General features: G+C 44.5%; 1 protein-coding gene across 1 annotated transcript in view; it reads right to left on the bottom strand.

Moving 5' to 3' along the window:
* Positions 1 to 11065, bottom strand: part of ETFBKMT (electron transfer flavoprotein subunit beta lysine methyltransferase) — a 77687-nt gene extending 66622 nt beyond the window's left edge. The window contains exons 1-2 of the mRNA XM_063445315.1: positions 10788 to 11065; positions 8748 to 8878 (exon numbers count right to left, since the gene is read on the bottom strand). Coding sequence (XP_063301385.1) covers positions 8748 to 8878; positions 10788 to 11032 — 376 coding nt within the window. The 5' untranslated portion in view covers positions 11033 to 11065. The remainder of the gene's footprint in view (positions 1 to 8747; positions 8879 to 10787) is intronic.
* Positions 11066 to 18114: the final 7049 nt, after the last annotated feature.

The following is an 18114-nucleotide window of genomic DNA, read 5'->3' as shown; positions in this document are numbered from 1 at the left end:
GCCACCATAAAAGTGTCCAGAAAAGGAAGAGGGGTTGTAGCCTAATCTTAATTGCAGAGTTCTGACGTAAAAAACGAACTTGGATGTGGTGAGAGGTTGATTGTGGACAAGTAGTAGTGGAGAGTTAGGTGGGTGACTGTGTCGAATGCTTAGAAAAGTGTCTAGTATTTTAACTGGGCACCAGTCGTTTTCTGTAGGAAAGAGGGGGTTTGTAGTAGGCTGGTTGGTTTGAGGTTTGTAGTGAAAGGATGTAATGTTCATTGTTTTTTATCAGGTGAGAATTTCTTAAACTTGTATTGGCATCTGAATGGCGTATGACGGTAAATTCTCTAGGTCTTAGGAAGACGTAGAAGGCGACGAATATAGCGACTTTAATGATGGAATTAGTCTGGGAATCAAAGGGGCTGGTGTTTAACAAGTCGCTGAGTTTCCAGAATATAGGCCCATCTATGGGTAGTCTACTGTTTTGTTGATACCTTTAAGGATATTCTTTATGGAGTAAGAGGATAGAAATGGCGGGTTATTGGGAAAAGTGGTGAGAACGTGATGTTGTATGCCTGTGACATATAGTTTGATGGTGTTGTGTGATAATTTGAGATGTAAGTGCAGAAAGAGGCAAAAGCCACCATGGTCTCTATAGAGAAATTACCTAGTACATTAAATTGTGCTGCAAGTTTTGGGGAAATGGTCAGTGCCCTGACATAAGTGGTCTTGGCTGAGAGTGCGTTGACGTAAGTGATTGGGCATGTCGTAACAGGTCAGTCAGGCCATGATTAATTTGTGGAATGTCGGTATTCTGGATGGTAGATTGTTGGCGGAAGGGTGCACCTGGAAGAATACCCGAAAACAGGAAAGAGCGTCAGCTGCTGTGTTACATTTGCCCGGGGGACAGGGGAACATCCAGGGATGTGAAGAGGGCTGTGGTACAGAGGATGCTCATGTTTTAATCAACAAGAAATCGTCTGAGTAGTGTATCACTGATGGACACCTGACTATGTTCAGGAGCAGGCAGCAGAGAGTTTTTGCGAAGATGTCAAACAGTTTAGGGCTGCTCCTAAAACCGAATGTAAGTCGGGTAGCAAAGTAATAATTTTCCCTCCACTTAACACCATGAATGTGCCATAGTGCCGGATGTATAGGCAGGAGTTTGAATGCGTTTGAAATGTCCATTTTACTCAGCCATGCGGGCCTGCCTGCTAGTAGGATAGCTTGTATGGCATGGTCTATCATGGCGTATTGGAGGGAAAACTCTTCAGCGGGTATGAGTGAGTTTATGCTGGGGGTGTGCGATGAATGAGGAGCTGAGAGGTCTGAAGGTGTGGTGGGAAGGTGTGGTGGGAAGAGGAGGGATCTGCCTCACAGGGGCACAGATCGGTGAAATGTGAAGTGGAATTGCATGCTGCACAGAATGGGGGCCTAAAGCCAGCGAAGTGTCGGCAGAACAATTCAATGTCCATCTGACATCAGTCTATCTGGATGTTAAACTGGGCCAGATGAGTTGCTACCTTGGCTGACATTGACTTGTGGTAGTCATAAAACGAGCAGCCTCCGTATTTGATCCCTAAGTCTACCACCTTGTGCATATATAGGTCCAGTACTTCCCTCCTATGTGGGTACACAGACCAGATGACATCTCTATAAATTCCAAAGGATATTACAAATTGAGGAATAGAAAGTTTTTTGTTGAGACGTGGGTCTTCAGTACTACTGATATATCGCCATAGTTATAGGCTCTATTCTCCAGAATGTCCTGCGAGGTGATAAGGAAGGAAACTAGATTCCCTAGATCTTTACCATCAAGTATGTATTTTCTAATGGAGGCTGGGATAGAGTGGGCAGGAGAAACGTATGGGGTAGTGGTGGAGGGTGGGGGTGCACTACCCAGCGTGTTTGGGAGTACTAGAGGAGGAACTAAAAGGGCTTGGCAGGTCACCTGGAGTAGCGATGGCTGTTTCTACTTTAGACAGCCTTTGGTTTAGAGTCGGTAGGTTTGTTAGAATAGCCGACAAGGTTTCTTGTGTAGAGTCTGTGGTGCTGGCGTGCAGCCCTTGAGAGCTTGTGCCGGGCCTGGGATCACTGGACTGAGCTGTGAGAAGTGTGTAGAGTTCTGCTTTCCTAGCTGTAGCAGGGAAAGGGACACCTCTATGCCGTAGCTCTGCTGACAGTTTTGGTATAGTCCATGATCTCAGGGACCTGGGGGTAGAGAGGGTGAGGGATACTTCTGGGGACCCAGGCCTGGCTGGCGTATTGGGCGTATCTTGGAGGGGCAAGTCATCACCTGGGATTAATTCTTGTGACATCCTGTAAAAAGAGGATCAATTAGTAGAATAGAGGGGAGGGAAGATCAAGACCTTCGTAGAACAGGCTTGCTGACTAGTGCTGAGAGGCAAAGGAATTAGCTACACGTGACAGATGAGGCCCTGCTAATGCCAAGTGGCGGTGAGAGGCTCTACCTATGGTTTGGGCCGTGGGGGCTTGTGGCCACTAGACGTTGTGGCGGGATGTTGGCCTCTAGGTGACAGTATAAGAGTCAAAAATGTGTGGCCGTGACTTGTGAGGCCCTGACTGTAGCCCCGAAGAATGGAGTTTTAGATTTGATGGGCCTATGTTTCAATTTGGGGTATTATAGCAGTTTGACTGTTCAAACAAACCCCACAAAGGCCTACCATTTGTAAAAGTAGACACTCCAGGGTATCTCATATGGTACATATTGTGCCTTAACATGCCCCCATTTTTTCACCAATATATGTCAAAGTTTGTTGTAAATCATTTGTGGCATTTTTTTTTTTAAATACGCATTACATTTTTGCTGGGCATTTTGTATATTTAATATGTGCCACTATGATCAAAGCCCCAAAAGTATGCTCAGCTAAGTTTTCTGATTAAAACGATACCCCCAATGAATGTCTTTGGCACAATTTCATGAAGCCACAGTGCCAGATAGGAGACCTGTCCATTTCAGTATTTACAGTAGAATGTTGAGAGATGGATATGAAGGGCCCATGTTTCAATTTGGGGCATTTTAGCAGTTTGAATGCTAAAAAAACAAACAAACAAAAAAAAAAAAAACACAAAGGCCTACCATTTCTTAAAGTACACCCCAGGGTATTTCAAAAGGCATATTTTAAACCTTAGCGTAGGATCATTTTTTGCTAGTTTGTACCAAGTCTAGCAGCAATTAGCATTTTTTTTCTGCCTTTTTGACACAAACTTGGAGAGGTTACTGTATATATTTTGCCATCCTTATGTGTGCTATGGCAGTATAACACCTAGTATGTTGGTCAGCTATGTCATCTTAGTACAACAATACCCCCACGTGTACCTTTATCAGGGATGTGTGGAAGTTGAAGGGGCACATTTGGGACACACCAATTTCATATTTTTCAAAAGCGGATGCTGGGCCTAAGTCTCATTTTAGCAGCTCATGATTGCAAATTACCTCTCAAAAGGCCACATTTATTTTTAAATATAAGCAGCTCATCAATTCAAATCATGAACAAGTGCATACTATTTGCTGTGAAAGGGGGCATATTTGACATAAACTTATCATGGGGTAGTACCCAGTCATCTGCGTCACGGATTCCGGTACCAGACAAACACAGACAGACCACAAAGAGAGAGAACACAGAAGAGAACCTAGTAATACCGGTCCTTAGAACTGGCTTGGCTATACAAACAGAGAATACTCATGTTACAAGCCAAAGTCAAAGGAGTAAAGCGAAAAGGAACAATAGGAGAAGCATAGGATTTCAAGGATCAGAGAAGACGGGATAAACGTGACACAAAGCCAGGATTCAGTAACCAAACAGACAGATGACTAAAATCACACCCCAAAACCGGTCTACTTATTCTGTCTGGGTGTGGAAAATTTTAAAACAGTGGCCAATACATAGGCCAGGCCGAGAGGGGCAATCAGGGCAGTAATAACTGGTCTCAGCTCTTATGCCCATCTTGTAACACACCTTGCACCTTTTCTGGGGGTTGATCCTGAAGCAGAAGTGACCTGCCTCCATTCTTTTGCTAGGCTCCTCTAACAGTGCCCCCTCTGTGGCACTCAAGCAGCCCAGAAATGAGCTGAAACTGAAATGAAAGGAACGTGCATTTCAGCTCTGCATTGCCTTTTTAAAAAGGACAAAGGCATTGTGGACTGCCGTCTCATTATATATATGCTCACTTTTTTGTACCATGCCCTGGTCTTTCGCATGATCAAAGAAGGCTGCATCAGTTGATTGGACAGGTCAACTCCCCCCATATGCCGATTGTAATGTTTTATGCAGACTGGCACCTGTTTAATTTCCCCTCTGCCACGAACTGCGACCTTGCGAGTGCGTTCACCATGGATGTGGATCCCCATTAGCATTGCCAATGCCCAGAAATGTTAAATTCTGGCACACTTCTGGCACACTGGTGGGGTAGCATCTCTCTTTCCTGGCGATGAAAGACTCTAGATTGTCTGCCAGATACTGCTCAGTGTACAGATTAGTCTGGGGAAACTATCACCCCCGAAGAACTGCTGCATACAATCCATCTCAGTGGGCTAATACATCATCAGGAGAATCTGTTCAACCCTTGGGTTGCAGATTCAAATCCTGGCAGGGTTGACTCAGCCTTCATCCTTCCGAGGTAGATAAAATTATTACCATTAAATTGGGTAATAGTAACAATCCCTGGATGTTGGGCTAAGGTAACATCCCCAGGACGTACTTGAAAACCAGATAAATCTGAATGTAGCTGTAGCGGAGCTGCAATATTAAATCCCAAGATCTCCACTGGTAAAAGAAAGTAATCCAAGAAAAGCGCTGAAATGAAGGCAATATCCCAAATCCCCTAGTAAGTAGTAACCGGACGAAACACAGTTCTGGGAGTCAACTGAGGTTTTTATTCACATGCTCCAGTATTTATGTGGTTCCCCATGCAAGGGGTTTTCTTAATCATTTTACAGGGGTTATACAGTAGGGGACTACATAGGGAACTTGAAATTTCTCCCACCATGCACTGCTGTACGGGAGGGATACTCCCACAGAATATCCTGTTAAGTGGATTATCCCTCCGTACAGCAGAATCAAGCTTTTTATTCAAAAATATGTAACTGGCACATTATTCGTGCTATTGGACCGAATGACATATGAGTCGATAGCTGGGATCTGAGCGCATATTTCGGTAGATTACCGCTCAGATCCCACCACAATTAGCCGTATGCCACACAAAATACATTTTAATATGAATTCTCCATAAAAGACTCGAATACATAGTGTGAGTGAAAGTACCGGAAGACCGGTGTTCCCGAACGGTCTGGAAGTCCAGCGGTGTTCGTGCCGTCGAGTAGCCGATTTTAATTCCAGGCACTCGATGACCGAACACCGCTGGGCTAAAAGTGAATCCAATATGGTCGCCGCCGCGTGGTCGGTATCCCAACGGTGGCCACCCCGCACATCAATTAACTGGGGAACGCTACAATGTTGCAATCTGTTAATGGGAGCCACACGACCTCCTGGTCTCCCATTCGGTACTTAGTTCGTTTCACGAACAGTGTTGAAAGTCACTGTTCGTGAAACTACCATATGAATGCTAGCGGCTTTTGCGCCACTAGCATACGAATGCCCTCTATCACCTTTTTAACACATAAAACAACATAGGCTAAACAGCCTTTCTAGAACAACCATGAGATACATACAGGAATAGTCTGAAGTGGCTAGGTTTGCTACAGTACCTTTTCTGGTTAAATACTTTGTTGTTATTATTATTATTATAGCCAGACAGGTCAGCCTGTATGCCAGTGAACTCTGGGATGGTGAAAAATTATTAGGGTAGGGTACCCAGTCATCTGCGCCATGTTCAGCATCAGGGGAATCACCTGATGGTCCTGCAGTATAGTCCCTGTCCCCTGCGTTACTCTGAGGTAGTGCCTGTCGCCTCTGATGCCGCTAACAGCGCTCTTCTGTGCTATACTTCCTAAAGTTTAACTACGGTAATAAACTTATATATATATATATATATATATATAGATCACAGTAAAGTACTGTGAACTGTATTTTGATCACTGCTGGAAGTGATCAATCATCAGGGAAAGGGTTATTTTTTTTTTTTTAAAAAGCACAGGGTAACAGGGATTTGGTACCTTTTCTGACAATTTAGTCTCTTCGGGGACACAAAGTAACAGCGATCCGTCTCTCTCCACTTCACAAACCCAGCAGAGGTGGAGGGAGGCAGATTTGATATCCCAGCAGCATTGTGACTGCTGTGACTGGCTGTCACAGCGATCACGTGGGCTGGGACATCGCGATTTGATGTTGCTGGACTGCCACTGTCTCGTAGGAACCAAGCAGCATCATTAACCTTGCAATCGGCGGCACCGCGGCGATCTGAGGTTAATTTTAGCGCATGACTGACTGGGTCCGTCATTAAGGGGTTAAGCACCAATGCTCTGTATGTATATGTATATATATATATATATATATATATATATATATATCTTGCATTTATCAGTTGGGTCTTATTGGTAATGTTGAGTCAGTGTCTTTTATGACTGCATATTGATGCTAAGTAGAACTCACCTTTATGTTAAGATTAGCTCGTTTTTTCTTTTTGTACGGATGAAATACTTTATACCTATACCAATTAGAATCAGCTTCAGATATTTTAATTTTGCCAGTCATACATTTAATGGAGGTGTAAACGAAACAATGTACATTTTACCTCCATTATTTCTATATCTTTAGGTGATCATTCGACTCACACTACATACAGTATTCAGTCCGTCTGAGGCAAATTTAAGTATATAGCATTAATAGTCTATTATTTGGGGATAATGTGATATTTATTGTACCATCTACTAACTGTCTATGAAAGATATATAAATTGGTGTTAAATTAAATGTATACATATAACAAATACAATTTAAATATATATTTTATTAAGAATTAAGAATACAAATATAAAAAAGCCAAAATCTTGCACATTTCTTGTACACATACTCAATATTGGGTTATATATTCTTTGTAATGACAATGCACTTTTAATTAATATATGTCTTCATGGGAAGGTTTTAGAAATCATCATCATGAAGATTTTCCCCCTTTCACAAAGATTAAGACAATTACCTCTGAATGTTCTGACAGACCACCTGATCACCTAGGGCTGGTCCATGTCTCCCAACCGCCAACTCCCTCATAAAAGACTATAATCACTACTATTTATCCCTACAGCCTGTGGCTCCCATCCCAGCACCCCTTTTCTGTGGCTCAGGAACTCCTGATCAGATTGCAGTGTAGTCGCGGTCCGGTAAAGTTTGTTCTCGGTCACAGACCCACCTATCAGAGTGCTATTTGGAGGCGTGACAGAGGAGGTGGCTAGGCACTGAAGGACACCAAGGACTTGAGGGAGGACCATGTACCGATTGAAAATGACATCATTTTAGGTGACTGGGATTTCTATCCAGCACTATGAAACTCTGCGCCGGATCAGAGGTTTGTCATTGCCCCATGAAAACTGTGTCTTTCAGCTAACATGGGCTAGACAACTCGGATCCAAGCAGTTTTTGGACAGAGTGGGCCTAAGAAGAGGGCTTCTGGGGGATGGCACTATTGTGAGAATGTGGGCACAGAAACCCTAGTTTTATGTGTGTTAGTAAACACGTGTGACGGCCTACGTGCAGGAGAACCAAGTTTCGCCGCCAAGGATTCCTTTTCCCTCATTGATTATAGCCCAGAGATTATAACAGAGGATTATAACTGTTCATCAGATTCACCCCAAGCACTAGCCAAAACATAGTGTAGATTGAAGTAGAACAGTTTTTCTTGAGAAAACAACACATTTTTATACGTGGGTCTTCAACAGAAGTTCCCCAGGAGAACAATAGAGATTGCCACATACCTGGCGCCTAGATGTTTATACAAGAGCAGGCAAAATAATTATCAGCCAGACACTTCGGCGCCAGTTAATTTTACAATAAACATAGGGTTCCTTTGCCCATATCTACAAACAAATGGTGCCCCTGGAAAGCTCTCTTATGAGCACCCATTCTGCCCAAAAAGCACTTAGATCAAAAATGGTTGGCCCGAGTTAGCTGGAAGTAAAGTTTTGACCTCCTACGATCCGGCCCTGGGTGAAAAATCTCGATCACCTGCATTTGGCAGGTACATGGAGCTCCCCAAAATCCTGGGTACCGTTGGATGCCTCACCACCTCCTCTCCAATAAGCATTCTGCTAGGTGACTCTGGGACAGAGAGCGCTCATGACCACAGCTAGTCCGTGCATAACAGCCTTATTTCTACAAGCGCTCTGACTGGCTGCAGACAGCAAAGATATCCCCTGATGGAGAGGGAGAAGCCAGCTTAGACAGTTGTGTGGGCCTATTACAGCAGGATGGGCCTAGAGCTGGAGCTCCACCCGCCCCTATGTTAAGCGATCCCTGCTCCCTATGCTGGCAATAGGACACAGGCCCTGAACCTAACAAAAGGAAATAGAGGCACAGACAAAATTAATGAAAAGAAAACCAGCTTCCAAAAGGCATATATCTCTTGTTACTCTAAAGGGGTTGTACTCATGTGAATATCAGGCACACATCTGGTGACCAGTGATTAATGATGAGTTCACCCCAAAGCTTAAAGTTACCATACATGCACAGTATAAAAACCACAACATTCATTGCCATTTTACCTATTATGTTCCTCACCTACAATTCATTAATATTTAACAGTCATAGATAGGTTCGCTGAAAGAAAGAAATTGTCTTGCAGGAATTATACCTGGGTCAATGTCATTGGCCAGGACATAAGAGGCTCCATTCATTTCAGCAGCGATGCCAGCAGCTCCACAGCCACATCCAAGATCTAAAACCCGGCGCATTCGTACAACATCGGGGTTATCCAAGATATATCTAAAACATAGATCAAGACAAGCAGACGTGTAAAATCTTAAAGCATGACTATACTGCCGTTTACAGCAGTCATTTTCTCCATCTTGAGAGAGTTTAACAGAATTACCGACTCAAAACAACTTAAGAGGTTGATCAGAAACAGTTTGCACAGCTCATGAGAAGCATTAATGTTGCCTTGTGTTTGAATGTATCACAAAGCCATCATATTGATGTTATGGTATCCACACACCACCAAATACTGACTTAGAGGATAATACTCTAACACGATGGTGCATGACCCTCTACACTCATGCAGACCTCCCTCCAATCTCTTGGTCGCGAGACAGTAAATACATATTTAGGATCTCTCTCACAAATTACAAGACAAAACCTCACCTGGAAAGACATACTGTAAACTTCCCTCTCCAACACTGGACAGACTGTTTGTGACTGTGTGTCTCCCCCCCCCCTCTACCCCCCACCCCAAGCACCATAATCACTACAGCCTGCTGTAATCACTTCTGATGGGACATTGCTGCTGCCCACCCCATGTGTTCCCTATTAAGGGTTAATAAATATGTAGGAAATTAGAAAAATACCCCTCTGTCTCAGAGTTTTTTTTTTGTTTTTACCTAAAGCTTAAGGAAGCAAGGTGAATGGTTAGTGTAGGACCCACCTAAGAGCTTTGCCTTGATGTGGCAGGGGAGCTTACAATCTGATGGCCATTGGTGTAATATTAAAGAGCTCCAGTTATTTAAATATGGATAGGGATTTGGAATAGTGCACAACAATTTTTTGTTTTTTTAGTGTATGTATTGGGGCTGATATGTACTATGTTCACTGCTGCCGCCCAGGAGTAGTGGGAGTCTGAGAGCAGGACTTATTTTTGTTTAAAGGACCACTATAGTGCCCCGAGGGTGCCCCCACCCTCAAGGTCCCACTCCCATGGCGCTGAGGGGGAGGAAGGGGTTAATCGCTTACCTCTTTTCCAGGGCTGGGCACTCTCCTCCCTCTTCTTCCGTCACCGGCAGCGCGCATTCAGCTAGTCCGTAGGAAAGCATTCTCAATGCTTTCCTATGGACGCTGGCGTCTTCTCAATGTGAAAATCACAGTGAGAAGCGCCTCTACCGGCTGTCAATGAGACAGCCACTAGAGGCTCGATTAACCCTATTGCAAACATAGCAGTTTCAACAAAGGGTTAAACCTAGCTAGACCTGGCACCCAGACCACTTAATTAAGCTGAAGTGGTCTGGGTGACTATAGTGGTCCTCTAACCATAATCACTACAGCCTGCTGGAATGGGACATCATTGGTCTCCTCTCAAAAAACAAGCATATAGAAAACTGAATGGGTCACAGACACTACACACAAGCAATGTGGAACAGTTGGAGGGAATGCAGAGTGGGGGGAGAGCTAGCTTCCTCTTGCAGGTGCTGTCTCTGCAAAGATAAGACGTTCACACGTGTCAGCAGCGGACACTTCACAGGGGCAGACAGATTTTATGCACAGAAATGACATTGCCAGCCCGTAAGTTCTGCGCTGCCAATGTCATGTGTGGGGGTGCAACCAGAACCCATAACGCAATTACAAAGATCTCAGCATGTGCAGTGACATTGCACTAACTGACTCCTACCACCATAACCACTTCAAATCACTGAGGTGGTCATGGTGGTTGGAGTAAACTTGTACCCTTTTTAAACTTATTTTCTTAAATATGCAGATGTGGGTATAAAGATTTCAAAATGCCCGCAGCACAGTTTGTGTAATGATGGGCATCAATGACACCAAGTAACTAAGTCAGGACACTTAGGAGCCCAGTTAGAGAGTTCCTTTAACTAAGACTCAATATTCCATATCAAGCCGCTAGATGGCACTGTTTCGTACAAATAATTTAGTAAACCCGTAGTTGTCGCGGTCCTTGGGAGCTTACCTAGCCAGAGCTTGCCCCCCGGGCCAGTAGATGGCCCAGTAGGGGTCTTCATAGGGCCAAAGGTCAGACGGCAGATGCCAGTGCTTGCAGCGGGGAGTGAGCAGATGCAAACGGAGTTCCGGTGTCAGGTGCTCGCTCACTACCTCCGTGTGCTGCACTATGAAGTTTTGCAGAGAGGTGGCGCTGTAGCTGCGCTGACCCGCAGAGGGGGCTCTCAGCAGGAGGGCTCGGCATAGAGTCAGCATGACCTGAGCAGACCTGCACTGTACCTTGTACGGTACTCGATATACTTCCGCCGGATTCTGCGTCTCGCACTATTTGTTCCTGGGCTAATCCAGGACAGACATTCTAACTGCTGACAGACCACTCCCATCAACCCAGCCATACGTGACTTTAGTGTCTGAAAGTATGAATGCCAGATGCTGTAAAATTATTTACCAATTACAAGTATTGAGATTATTTTTGGCAAAGGTATTTTAATTAGGCTAGGCAGACCCATTAATACATTTTCAATGGGAATTTCTATGTAAATTCGACCATTTAATGCTATATCTATAGTATATAATGCATTAGCTTTGGACATTGTTTAATGATAATTTTATTAAAAATAGTTTATAATAATTAAATTAAATTAATTTAAAAGAAAATAATTGTAATGGCGACAGTTCTGGATTTACTAACCATAGTAAATAGTACAGAAGCAGTTGCTATGGTCAGTTTTGCAGAGCAGGTCAATAGACAAATATGCCTTTTGCTCTTCTGGTTGATAGGCTCTTCAACTCTTCCGAGAAGCCTATTACACACATCCAAGGGTTTGTTTTACCATGATACCCTACTTATGTAAAACATGCTCATGGGTCACACACAAGGAGTTATGTCATATTCATATTTCACATTTGCTTTGGATGCCAGGCTGTGCCAAAATAATCTAGTGTTTGCTAGAATTTAAACACAAAAATAAATTGTTTTAAAAAATTAAAATAACTACAGTTGTCGTTTGACTCCAATCATGATAGAGTTCTTCCAGTGGAAAATATAAAGCCAGAAGAAGCATCGCAAACAAAGCTTAGCCCTTTGTGGACTGTTCTGTTTCTTAATATTGCAATATGACTCAGCCAGAGTAAAAAACAAAAATCAATATGAACTCTGAGCATTGTACAAAGACTTATATACCTACTAAATATGTAGAAATACCAATAACACTGTAAAGTATGGTCTTAGAAAGCAAAAATCAGCCCATTAACATTGTGGTGGAATCTCGGTAAAAATAAATTTAGTAGGCCGAGATTACCACGTGGCATGTGTACGTGCATATGCTGACGTATCGATCAGTTGGTTGCACGAGGCAAGATACGATCAGTAGTGTACGGAGCATGTGCAAGAATACAGGATGTAGTATTCCCCTCCTCCATTGTGCTGACCAGGCCATGCGGTCAAGCAGGAAGTTAATTCTTATTTGTATTGATTGGTCAAGAGAATGTGCGGGTGGAGCTTAATATGGGAGGAGTTATGTGCCTATATAAGGAGCCTGCACTATTGTCCGGGGCTCAGAACTTGCTGTATTTTGGTGACATTAGTCCCTCTGAGTCCCGATCGGTGATCCAATAAAGAATCTCTTCCTTCCTGAAGAAACCTGTGTCCATCTCTCTGTGCTTGGCTTCCGTCAGTTTCTCCGGTATCATTTGGTGCATTGGCCGGGAAGCTCATCGTTCAACGGTAGCTGAGAGGCAGAGGCGTGAGACGGTCTATCTTTGCCCACGTTCTCTACGGCTGCACCCCTGAACTTCTGCGTGGACCTCCCTTCGTCTCGGCGCCACTGGTCTGTTGTCCAGGAGATCATCGGCCTCTACGTAAGAAGTGCTGGGGTGTCCCCGTCGATGAGTGTGAACTCAGGTTCAGGAACGAGGAGGTAAGACAACTGCTGTTTTAGACGGCAGACCCACTAGGGGTATACCGATTGTGCGGTAGGCCCATAAGGGGTTATTTGTGTATGGAATCTGCCCCCTCTGTTGGAGGGAAGGAGCGAAGGCGCACCGCTCGATCGAACGCTCTTTAGTCAGACCGTTTGATTTTGTTAGTCAGGCGGGGTTCAGGTGTAAATAGCCCTAGCCGGACACCGGTGTCTTGTCTAGACTAGCGTTCTAGGGTGTATATTACGTTCGCTAGGACGGAGGGACCGGGAGACTAAGCGGCGCCTGTGTAAATTCGGTTCGCTAGCTCTCAACCTATCTTGGCTAAGTGGGAAGGCGTGTAAATTTGGAACCCACTAGATTTTTGATAGTAATTGACTAAGAGGCGTCTGTGTAAATTCGGTCCTCTAGTTCGCTATATGTGGTGCTTGGGCAGTGTGGCTAACCAAAACGGGTGTACATAGTTTTAGGTAGTCCATTCAAGGTACTGGCCAATAGTTTAGTTGGGAATTGTAAATGTGTTAAAGATTGTTTAGTAAAGTGTATATCTTGTTAGATAGCGCGAGCTCAGCCGTCTAGCGAGTGTTAATAGTGTGTTGCTGTATTATAGTGCACGGTACCATAACCCTGTATATTTACTGACACTGTATATAAGTACTAATCACTGTCGTCCATTGCATGTTTAACACCATAACCACTAATAATTGTATTGTGACCTTAAATTGTGCTTTGACCTATGCTAACCGTACTGTAACCGCTATTTGTAAAAGACGATGTTACTGGGGTGTGTTATAGACGGGTAATTCATATATAGAGAATTATAGCGTGGGTGACTGTATAGTTTCGCCAAAGGGCATAATATTGATTATCTAGTGACTGGTGTAACAGCTGTGTGTGTACGGGAATTCCCTGAGTGTTTATTGTGTTATTGTGTACGTTTCACTTGGTAACCGTACCACGTGGTGCTGTTGCCAGAGGAAACGGGTGTGACTGTTGAATAGTACGCGTGCATAGTATTCGTTGTCAACGACGTTCCATTGATAAGTATGGGCGCGTCGCAGTCAACGATTCCGGATCCCTTAGGTTGTATGGTGAAGAATTTTAAAAAGGGATTCAAAACATGTGATTTTGGGGTTAAAATGTCTCCTGTACGTTTGGTCACTTTGTGTACTAGGGAGTGGCCTACTTTGGTTGCGGCATGGCCGCCACGTGGCAGTTTGGATCCAACTCTGGTACAGCGCTTACACGTGGCTGTATCGGGTAGGCCTGAACTTTACGGGCAGTTTCCTTATATTGATTGTTGGAGACAGGCCGTAAATGACTCGCCAAAATGGATTCAGACATGCCACGAGGAGCAATGTCGCCTCATGGTGGCTAGGACTTGTTTGTCCACTAGGACTGGTGTTAGGCCCATTTTGGACACGCCCCCTGAGTCCGAGATCCCTTTGCCGCCCCCTTACTTTCCTTTAAGAGGAAGTGACGCGAATGCAGGAAGTCCTGCACCCCTTCCCCCATTGCCCCCATCCACTTCCGCTTCCTCCTCCAGTACAGAATCCACCCCCTCTCGTACTAAATCTCCCCTTCCGGAACCAGAACCAACCCCCATTAGATCTGAATATCCTGATTTGGCGCCACTTCAGACTTCCGGTCAAGCTTCTTCTAGCTCGGCTCGAAGTGTTCTATTTACTAACTTTTCCCAAAACCAAGCTCCCACATCCTCATGCTTTATTACCCCCCGACCGGAACCTCTAACTGACGCCCCTCTACGTAGCCCCATACTAACCCGACAACTGACCGGTACCCAACAATTAAAACATTATCAGATGCCTCTTCGTCTGAATCCCGGGTCAGCCTATATCGATGCCGCAGGTCAAATGGCACATGCTGACCCAGTCTTCGTATATGTCCCGTTCACGACAACCGATCTCTTGAATTGGAAGACCCACAATTCCTCGTATACTGAGAAACCACAAGCTATGACTGATCTGTTCACCTCGATAGTTCAGACACATAACCCGACATGGGCTGATTGCCAGCAGTTATTAATGACTTTGTTTAACAATGAGGAAAGGACAAGGATTAATCAAGCGGCCATTAAAGCGCTAGAGGATAGAGCCCGTGCTTTGAATCAAGCCAATCCATCAGCATGGGCTGCAACACATTATCCTAACACCGATCCCGACTGGAATGTAAATGGTGCTGATATGGTTCAACTCAGAGCCTATAGAGACGCTATAATTGCTGGCATGAAAGCCGGAGGAAAGAAAGCTATTAACATGTCGAAGACAGTTGAGGTGATTCAGAAAAGTGATGAAGCGCCCAGTGTCTTTTATGACCGATTATTGGAGGCATACCGCTTGTATACCCCCTTTAATCCGGAAGACGCAGATAATTCCCGAATGGTGAACTCCGCCTTTGTCAGCCAAGCTTACGGAGATATTAAGCGCAAGCTACAGAAGTTAGAAGGGTTTGCAGGTATGTCTATCACCCAACTAATGGAGGTAGCGAATAAAGTATACATGAACAGGGAAACAGAAAGTAAGAAAGAGGAAGAGCGCAAGATGCGTAAAAAGGCAGATATGTTAGCGGTAGCGATCGCAGGCGTAGATAGACGGGGCCCAGATAGAGGCGATGGTAGATGGAATAGGGAGCCTTTGAGTAGGAATCAGTGCGCGTATTGCAAGTAAGAAGGGCATTGGAGGAACGAGTGTCCACAAAGAGAGCAGTACGAGAGAGACCAACCCAGGGCAGGTTACGGAAACTTTAGAGGCAGAGCGAGAAGTAGAGGAGGCCCCGGAGGGAGTAATGGTAATAGAGGGAGCAATGGGAACAGAGGAAGTGTTAGGGAAGATAGGTATTTTCCAGCAGCGCAAAGGTCCCGCGATAGAGAAGGTAGGGACTTTGTAGGATTGGCTGACACGGTCATGGAGGACTATTGATACCGACCGGGCTCCATCCCCCTTGGTCGAGCGGAGCCTATGGTCGATGTATCAATAGGGGGAAAAAGGAGTGCGTTCATGATCGACACTGGTGCTGAACATTCAGTGGTGACTAATCTAGTTGCTCCTCCATCTGGAAGGACTATTACTGTAATAGGAGCAACTGGAAGAAGTGCTGAAAAACCGGTTCTTAAAAGTCGACTCTGTACATTGGGAGGCCACGTAGTAAAACATCAATTCCTTTATATGCCTGAATGTCCAGTCCAATTGCTGGGACGTGATATGCTATCTAAGTTACAAGCGCAGATTACGTTCCTACCAAATGGAACAACATCCTTAAAGTTTAATGGACCTTCAGGTATTATGACATTATCCGTACCAAAGGAAGAAGAGTGGCGACTTTATACAGCGTTGACTAGCCAAAACCCTAGGAGTGATGAATCCTTATTCAACATACCAGGAGTTTGGGCAGAGAACAACCCACCAGGACTGGCCCGCAATATTCCACCTATTAAAATCGAACTAAAACTTGGGGTTTATCCAGTGAGCCTAAGACAATATCACATCCCGCAGAAGGCTAAGAAGAACATCCAATCTTATCTGGATAAGTTCATACGGTATGGTATCCTAAAATTCTGTACTTCCCCCTGGAACACCCCATTGCTGCCTGTTCAAAAGCCCGGTACAGATGAGTATCGACCTGTGCAGGACTTGAGAGCAGTCAATGATGCGGTTGTTAGTATACATCCAGTTGTGCCCAATCCATATAACCTGCTTGCTTTAACTCCGGGCGGGGCTACTTACTTTATAGTCTTAGACCTCAAAGATGCCTTCTTTTGCCTCCGAATTGCCGCAGAATGTCAATGTATCTTCGCTTTCCAATGGGAAAACGCTGTAACGGGCTCGAAACGCCAAATGACCTGGACAAGACTGCCCCAAGGGTTTAAAAATTCACCTACCCTATTTGGTTCAGCTCTAAGTCAAGATCTACTGGATTTCGAGTCCATCCCAGGAGAGTGTGTATTGTTACAATATGTAGATGACTTGTTGATAGCAGCAGTTACAAAGGAAATATGTCAGCAAGCAACGCACGATCTACTACACATTCTCTGGAAGGCAGGATACAAGGTGTCTAGAAAGAAGGCTCAGTTGTGTTTGCCAACTGTCAAATATCTGGGATTCCATATCTCTGAAGGTCAAAGAATTATGGGGCCAGAGAGAAAAGAAGCTGTGTGCCAAATACCGATACCCAAGAATAGAAGACAAGTGCGAGAATTCTTGGGGGCAGCAGGCTTCTGTAGGATATGGATTCCCAGCTACGCGATACTGGCAAAACCTCTGTATGCAGCTATCAAAGGTACAGAGCATGACCCCTTCTTATGGACTCAAGAACAGCAAACGGCATTTGAAGATGTGAAGAAGGCTTTGATGAGTGCCCCAGCATTAGGTCTACCTGATCACACACGACCATTCTACCTGTATGTACATGAGCAAAGAAGAATGGCTGTGGGAGTATTGACACAGTACTTGGGATCATGGCAAAGACCTGTTGCCTACATGTCTAAGCAACTGGATGCAGTGGCCAGCGGATTTCCACCTTGTCTAAGAGCCGTAGCTGCAGCCGCCCTGCTAGTAGCTGAAGCCGATAAACTCACTCTGGGTCAAGAACTTTATGTACGAGTCCCACATGCAGTACAGACGTTGTTGGATTACAAAGGAAATCATTGGTTTAGTAACAGCCGTATGACCAAGTATCAAGCAATGTTGTGTGAAAACCCAAGAGTGCATTTAGAGACTGTAAACACCTTAAATCCAGCTACCCTTTTGCCACAACCTACTGAAAGTCAACATGATTGTTTGGAAGTAATGGATGAAGTATTTTCAAGTAGACCAGATCTTCGTGATTTTCCCATCCAGAACCCCGATGTTCAATATTACACCGACGGCAGTAGTTATGTGAAAGAAGGGATCCGCTATGCAGGATATGCAGTAACAACAATTGACAAGGTGATAGAAGCTCGGCCACTGGCAAAAGGAACATCAGCACAAAAGGCAGAATTGATAGCACTGACACGAGCGTTACAATTGGCTGAAGGTTTAAGAGTGAACATCTACACGGACTCCAAGTATGCGTTTTTAACCACTCATGCCCACGGAGCTTTGTATAAAGAAAGAGGACTATTGAATTCAGAAGGCAAAGAAATCAAGTATGCAGCTGAAATCCTACAACTATTGGAAGCAGTGTGGGAGCCGAAAGAAGTCGGTATCATACATTGTCGAGCGCATCTGAGAGGAGATGGTGATGTAACCAAAGGAAATCGGATGGCAGACAGTACAGCTAAGCGTGCCGCTGAATCGGGAAGACAGGAATATGTGGGGCATATAGCTGCTCTTAACTCCACTGTCTCAATGGACTCCAGTTTATACAGCTCAAGAAGAGGAGTGGTTAAAGACTGAACCTGGAAAGTATTTGGAAAA

The sequence above is a fragment of the Pelobates fuscus genome, chromosome 3, assembly GCF_036172605.1.
Source record: "Pelobates fuscus isolate aPelFus1 chromosome 3, aPelFus1.pri, whole genome shotgun sequence".
NCBI classification, from domain to species: Eukaryota; Metazoa; Chordata; class Amphibia; order Anura; family Pelobatidae; genus Pelobates; species Pelobates fuscus.
This window is presented reverse-complemented; position numbering and strand designations above follow the sequence as displayed.